At 48.3% G+C, this 6,673-nt stretch overlaps 1 protein-coding gene across 2 annotated transcripts; it reads left to right on the forward strand.

The window, feature by feature from the left end:
• Positions 1-383: 383 nt before the first annotated feature.
• LOC143806235 (uncharacterized) lies at positions 384-6,149 on the forward strand. 2 transcript variants are annotated; one of them, XM_077286406.1, is made up of 8 exons: positions 386-1,284; positions 1,464-1,580; positions 1,826-1,893; positions 3,584-3,661; positions 4,093-4,142; positions 4,212-4,353; positions 4,414-4,500; positions 5,780-6,149. In XM_077286406.1, exons 1-8 carry the CDS (start codon positions 1,074-1,076, stop codon positions 6,095-6,097), a joined length of 1,071 nt encoding a protein of 356 aa, XP_077142521.1. In that variant the 5' UTR covers positions 386-1,073; the 3' UTR covers positions 6,098-6,149. The 2 variants fall into 2 exon arrangements, with proteins under 2 accessions (XP_077142522.1, XP_077142521.1); XM_077286407.1 differs by lacking the exon at positions 3,584-3,661 and having other exon boundaries at positions 384-1,284.
• The last annotated feature ends 524 nt before the right edge of the window (positions 6,150-6,673 follow it).

Raw genomic sequence — 6,673 nt, forward strand, 5'->3', positions numbered from 1 at the left:
AAAAATTTGAAATCACAAGAAAATTAGTAACAAATCATGAAGACCAGATCCAGCGGGACGAGGATGATTTTGATCAGGATCCGTCAGGCCTGTTTCACACGTCAGTGGCTCCGGTACGTGTGGTGACAGTTTCCTCACGTACCGGAGACACTAACTCACGTAGACACATTAAAATAAAAGTGTCTCTGCAGATGTCTGTGTGTTTTCACGGACCGTGTGTCCGTTTGCAAAACACGGAGACATGTCTGTGTTTGTGGGAGCGCACGGATCACACGGACCCATTAAAGTCAATGGGTGCGGGTCAACACGTACCGCACACGGATGCTGTCCGTGTGCGTTTTTCCTGTCATAGGGTTAAAATTGTAAAAATTGTTGCAAGACACGGACACACGTACAGCACACGTACAACACGCAGACAGTACACGGACCCTAAAAACGTACTCACAGACACCAAACGGATGGCCTACGTGAGCACACGGACATATGGACACGAATAACTCCGGTACCGGAATTATCTGGACGTGTGAGACTGGCCTCAGACTGTGGTGACTATAAGGATCGTGACACCCATGATCACCACGTCTCCATGGAAACCACAAGAATCATCATGGAGGCCTCCCCCGCCTGGTCCAGGTGATCACCACCGCAGCTTCACCTGAGCTAACATTTAACCCTCGCTGCGCCCTGGATCATGGCTTCAGTGTGTTAGGAGGTGGTAGCTGTTAGCAGAGATCAGCGCCTGCGGTGTCTGGGGACTGGAAACCGCACAACTAGCCATTCCCCAACGAAGCGGCCGCCATTATTGTGGGTTTCTAGTTATGCAGGGCTGGCCACTGACTTCAGGTACCTGCTTTTGTAGATAGGGTGCACAATTTTGCAGGGTTTCTTGTGCCATTTTTGGTGGTACTGTGATTGTACAGAGGTTGGTCGGTTGCCCGGACCCCGTTGTGCCCTCGGGTGGGGCGATGATGGTGGATGTAGAATGTGACACTCCTCTTCACACTTTGTGGTGATTTTCTGGTCAGCAAATACCGAAGTATAAGATCTGCAGGAGGAGACGCAGCCGGGGAGACATGGAGTCCCAGCCGCTCCTGAGGCCCGAGCAGGATGCCCGCGCCTGGGTGTGCGTACGGCGGGGGCTGCTGCTGCTTTTCTGGATATTACTTGCTGCGCTGCTCAGTTCTGCCATCGCCATTCTCGCCCGGGCGTACGTGCCTCCACCACCCAGCGCGTGGCACCAACGCCGAGTGATCTGCCGCATCGCTGGACTGGCGCCACGGACCGGTGAGTTATATGTGGGACCCCCACTGCCGTGTGTGACTGAGGGGGGCAGGGATCTCAGGTTGGTGACTCTCTCTTTGGGTGACGTGAAACTACAACTCCCAGCATGTGAAGAACGTGCCTTATGTGGCTGCAGTCTGACCTGTCCCCTCTACCCATCTCTTGCCCCCCATGTCTTACAGATGTGACACACAGAATACGAGAGGCGTCATCTCTGGGGTGTGGGGGTCTCATCCTCGCCCATGAGGAGGTGACTAACGGGAGTGTGAGAGATCAGGTGACCGAGGGGCAAAGATACGGTAAGTGGATGTGGCAGTCTGTCTGCCGTGGCGGTCTGTCTGGCGTTCTGTGTGTGGCGTGGCAATCTGTCTGCCGTGGCGGTCTGTCTGGCGTTCTGTGTGTGGCGTGGTGGTCTGTCTGCCGTGGCGGTCTGTCTGGCGTTCTGTGAATGGCGTGGTGGTCTGTCTGCCGTGGCGGTCTATACGGCTGCGCTGAGTGACAAGGCCCGGAGTCTTGATCACCTCTGTGGTCTTGATGTTCCCAGGTCTCCGCATCATCCTGGAGGTCCACATACTGGAGGAGTATGACGGCCATCAAGTCCAGAGGCTGAAGGTGATGATGTCATACAGTCTATGGGAGATGTTTATACATGAGATTGTGGGGAGAGAATGTAAGACTCTGTTCACACACTTGTTTTTTTTTCTTGTGCATTTTGGAGCAGATTCTGCTTCCGCATATTCATTTTTCTTTTGTGGATTTTCTCCATAAACTTTTAGGAGATGGCTTAAAAACCAAAAAAGGCTATGTGCTCACGTTGCGGATTAGGCTTAGGAATTTCTGGTGCAGATTCTGTCTCTCCTGGCAGAAAACGCACCTGCGGTTTTTTGTGCGGTTCCGCAGCATGTTTTTGCTGCGGTTTTCTTGCGGATTTGCTGCGCTTTTTACTCCTGCGGTTTTCTATAATGGAGTGTGTACTAAAACGCTGCAGATTCACAAAAAGAATTGACATGCTATTTATTTCTTAAAAACCGAAGCGTTTCCGCACCAGTAGCACAGCATTTTTTTTTTCTCATTGATTTACATTGTACTGTAAATCAATTGCGGATCTGCAGCGTTTCTGCACCTCAAAAAACGCTGCGAATCCGCAACATGTGCACATACCCTAAAACCCACCACTTATCTGCACATGACTTTATCAATAATGTTTTATCACTACTAATTAGCGGGGACGTTTCAGCACAAAGCAGTTGATTTACCACCTGACCACAGGGTGGAAATAAGAGCAGCTGAAAAAAATGTAATTTAAAAACCTCATGAACCTAATTTCTGTAATTGGTGCAGAAAATCTGCAGCGTCAAAACTCCTTGTGGAAACTTGGCCAAAAGCTCTGCAGTGTGCGGCCCCACTGTCCAGGGAGCTCAGTGTCAGGCAGCTGCTTCTAAAGGCGGCCACTCTTATTAGGGGCTCAGGTGCAGATATCTGCAGCTGTTCTCTGCTCCATTCAGACAGGAAACCTGGACACCCCTATAAAACGCACACGTGGCACCGGGATGTATCGTCAGCACTTTCTAACTGAGCGTCGCGTCATCTGGAGACGGCGCAAAGAATAACCAAACTGATGGGCGGCCGGAGACGGTCAGAGATAATCGGGGAATTACTTGGGTTTAGCGGTAAGAAGAGGCATCTGAGGAGAGGATAAATCTGAGCCACTATAGCAATGACCCGTCCTGTATTTATTGTGATACTCTGTCTTCTCAGGAGAAGAGAGCGCCCCCTCCTGTTGGAAGGATGAAGGTTCTGTTTCCAGAAATGGACAGTCTTCTTTACTGTAAGAGCAGATAAGCTGTGGGGAGAGGAGAGGACCCGAGAGGAGAGGATGGGTCACAGACTCACGGATAAACTGTGGCTGTATGGCCCTTCATTGCTCCAGTAGGGGGCGCTCTTCTATTTTACGCATTCACATGAATGAACCATCTTGGCCTTTCTGCTGTTGCGGTACAGAACCCCGCTCATTCCTTCAGTAGGATCTCATGTGTTAGTAATGATCAGTCTTTCCTACAGATGGGAAACCTCTGGAAAGAATGAGGTGAGTATCGGAGAAAATGTGAACGTGTGGCACAGGGATGAAGGTTCTCTGCCCGGACTGCGGGCTTTTCTGCTGTAGAGTGAGAACTGTAGATATTACTACTGCCCCCAGGAGCTACTATAAAATGTCCGTCATCAGCCACACACGTCACCGGCCGCCTACACACCCCAGCGCTGGGGACCCTCATTCTTAGTAACTTGAACCCATCTTGTGCAGGACTCTGCCCGGAGCTGGATGGAAGATGGAGCATCTGGGTTCCAGCTTTTAGGTGACAAGAAAGCCAGTGTAATGATGGTGAGAGGGGAAATGAGGGACTGTGAGCACTAGTACCTCGGGGGCAGGGCTGACAACTGTGATGTCATCACCAGGGGGCGGGGCTGACAACCTCGCACAGTATACAGCCTGGTAGTCGGCAGTAATAGATGATGGGCCAGTGCTGGAGTATAAGGGGTGTGGTCTCATGCCTGATGACATAATTAGATCAGTGATGTCATCACCAGGGGGCGGGGCTATGTTACAACCTCACACATAATATACAGGCAGGTTGTCAGCAATGATACAAGGGGGCGGGGCTGTAGTATAAGGAGTGTGGTCTCGGTTCTGATGACGTCATTAGATCAGTGATGTCATCACCAGGGGGCGGGGCTGTTACTCCTTCTGATCTGATGTCACATGTGGAGACTTGTACTATAGTCGGTGACTACGATACGTCTTGATTTTGGCAGATCTCTCAGATCCTCCTGAATGAAGTAGAAATCACCAGCGGGGAGGAAAGGTGACAACCGAGTAATTGCAGTGACGTGTCCACACAAAAGAAAATGCTCTAACAAAACTCTATAATTAGGCTGATCCTGCTTCCTAATTGGCTGTGTAACGACGAGGACGCACCCAAAAATAAGTCCCAACTTCTGCGCACCTGTCCTCTACCCGACTGGAACCTGCAACCGTTCACTATGGGGTCAGACATGAAGGATATGGCCTGGGAGGTGAGTGGGGACCGGGGGAGGGGAAGGGCACGTCATAAAGTAACCGCTTATTTTCTGCAGGTGACGCCCGATGACATTGAGTCTCTGGAGTTGAGACAATTCCTGGCTGTAACCCTCCCCGGAACCGTCATCCTGTCCCTGAACCAGGTGTGTCACCCGGGGTCACCACATCAGAAGTACTGAGACATTATCACATGGCTGAAAAAGATATCCTAGTGGGAACAACACTGTACATAGGGGCAAACAAACCACTCAGTGAGAGGAACTTGCCTAATAAATAAGTAATATTCACTATAAAAAAAATCTAAGAACCTACTCAAAAGTGAATATATAGAATCCAAGTATCAGATACTTTAAAATAATGTTATTAAATATAATTATTAAAAACACGGAGAAGCTGATAGCAAACATCACAGTAAATATCATAGTACAAAAAGTGGATACATCATAAGGGGCACAGATCCCATAGTATATACAAATATAACTAGCTAAATGAATAACCTCCAAAAAATATCCATATATAGAAGTGATCCGTGACTCCCAAGGACTCCAGCTACAACCTACGTTTCGCCACTGTGGCTTTTTCAAGGACTGTGAAAAAGCCACAGTGGCGAAACGTAGGTTGGAGTTGGAGTCCCGGGGAGTCACGGATCACTTCTATACTGGTACACATTATATATATATATATGTATGTGTACCAGTATAGAAGTGATCCGTGACTCCCCGGGACTCCAACTCCAACCTACGTTTCGCCACTGTGGCTTTTTCACAGTCCTTGAAAAAGCCACAGTGGCGAAACGTAGGTTGTAGCTGGAGTCCTTGGGAGTCACGGATCACTTCTATATATGGATATTTTTTGGAGGTTATTCATTTAGCTAGTTATATTTGTATATACTATGGGATCTGTGCCCCTTATGATGTATCCACTTTTTGTACTATGATATTTACTGTGATGTTTGCTATCAGCTTCTCCGTGTTTTTAATAATTATATTTAATAACATTATTTTAAAGTATCTGATCCTTGGATTCTATATATTCACTTTTGAGTAGGTTCTTTTACTGTACATAGGGGGCAGTATTATAGTAGTTACATTCTTGTACATAGGGGGCAGTATTATAGTAGTTACATTCTTGTACATAGGGGGCAGTATTATAGTAGTTACATTCTTGTACATAGGGGGCAGTATTATAGTAGTTATATTCTTGTACATAGGAGCAGTATTATAGTAGTTATTGTTATACATAGGAGCATTATAGTAGTTATATTCTTGTACATAGGAGCAGTATTATAGTAGTTATATTCTTGTACATAGGGGGCAGTATTATAATATACACGTATTAGGTGTTATTACATAGTGATGTCTTTCTGATAATCTGCGTGTTCCCGTCACCCGGTTGACGTCTTTTTCTGCGTTGTCTCCACAGTCCCTCCCGCCGCCCTCCTGGCTCCGTTCTCTTCTCCACCTGCGATACCAGAACCCCGCGCTCCACTCTGGTTGGCTGCAGCGTTTATCTAATGGCTCCTCTTACAGCGCTTTATCCTCCTGGGCCTGTTCCACGCTTTTAGTCCTTATTGGTCCTTCTGATCGATCACACAATGTGTCTCTGCATTTTCCTTATTTCTCAAACTCTGTTCGATTATTGTTGACTACCAAACCGGAGCGTAACCGAGGTCAGCTGCTCCAGGACCGCGTGCTGCTGGCGCCAGGTGAAGCGCAGCTCATCCGCCTCATACCAGAATGACGCTTTTTTTTTCTTCCTTTTAACTTTATTAAAGAATTTTTGTGATATGTGATGAGCAGGTTGTGGGTCTGTATTTGAGTGACACCAATTTGTTTCAGAAGATGGCGCCTCTCCTGCCACCTGCAGGGTCTGTCCCACTCTGGAGTGTCAGCTGTCATCTGTATGTGCAGTTCACCCAACCACCCGCCAGGGGTCACTGTAAAGTGTCGCAGGCCTGTGTCTCCCCAGGCCTTTATTTGGAGTGTATCCCCTTTAGAACTGCACAAACCTATGTGTCCCTCGTATTTTGAGATCCGGCTGCTGTGCAGAATCTTTGGGCAGATTAATGAAATGAAATCTGCGCTGTGATTGGTCGGTGCCTGCCTGAGAAGTTGTTATAACTATTCTCTATGTGGATTATGGACTTTCTGTAGAGTAGATGGTGGTGTGTCATGCAGTCACCTGGCAGGTGTGAGCTCCCTCCCTCCATACTGCACGAAGCCCTGGGGGCTGCAGCTCCTGCTGTGGGGGAAGGCGCAGGTGGCGTTGCTGCTTTAAGTGGTGGGGCTGTGGCTTGTGGCCGCTTTAAGAGAAGGC

This window comes from Ranitomeya variabilis, chromosome 2 (assembly GCF_051348905.1).
Source record: "Ranitomeya variabilis isolate aRanVar5 chromosome 2, aRanVar5.hap1, whole genome shotgun sequence".
NCBI lineage: Eukaryota > Metazoa > Chordata > Amphibia > Anura > Dendrobatidae > Ranitomeya > Ranitomeya variabilis.

Bases quoted from the DNA above. Each gene is read 5' to 3' on its own strand.
- LOC143806235 (XM_077286406.1), top strand. From the start codon at position 1,074: ATGGAGTCCCAGCCGCTCCTGAGGCCCGAGCAGGATGCCCGCGCCTGG. The intron at 1,285-1,463 runs GTGAGTTATATG...CATGTCTTACAG, and splicing joins TGGACTGGCGCCACGGACCG to ATGTGACACACAGAATACGA. The intron at 4,354-4,413 runs GTGAGTGGGGAC...TATTTTCTGCAG, and splicing joins TGAAGGATATGGCCTGGGAG to GTGACGCCCGATGACATTGA.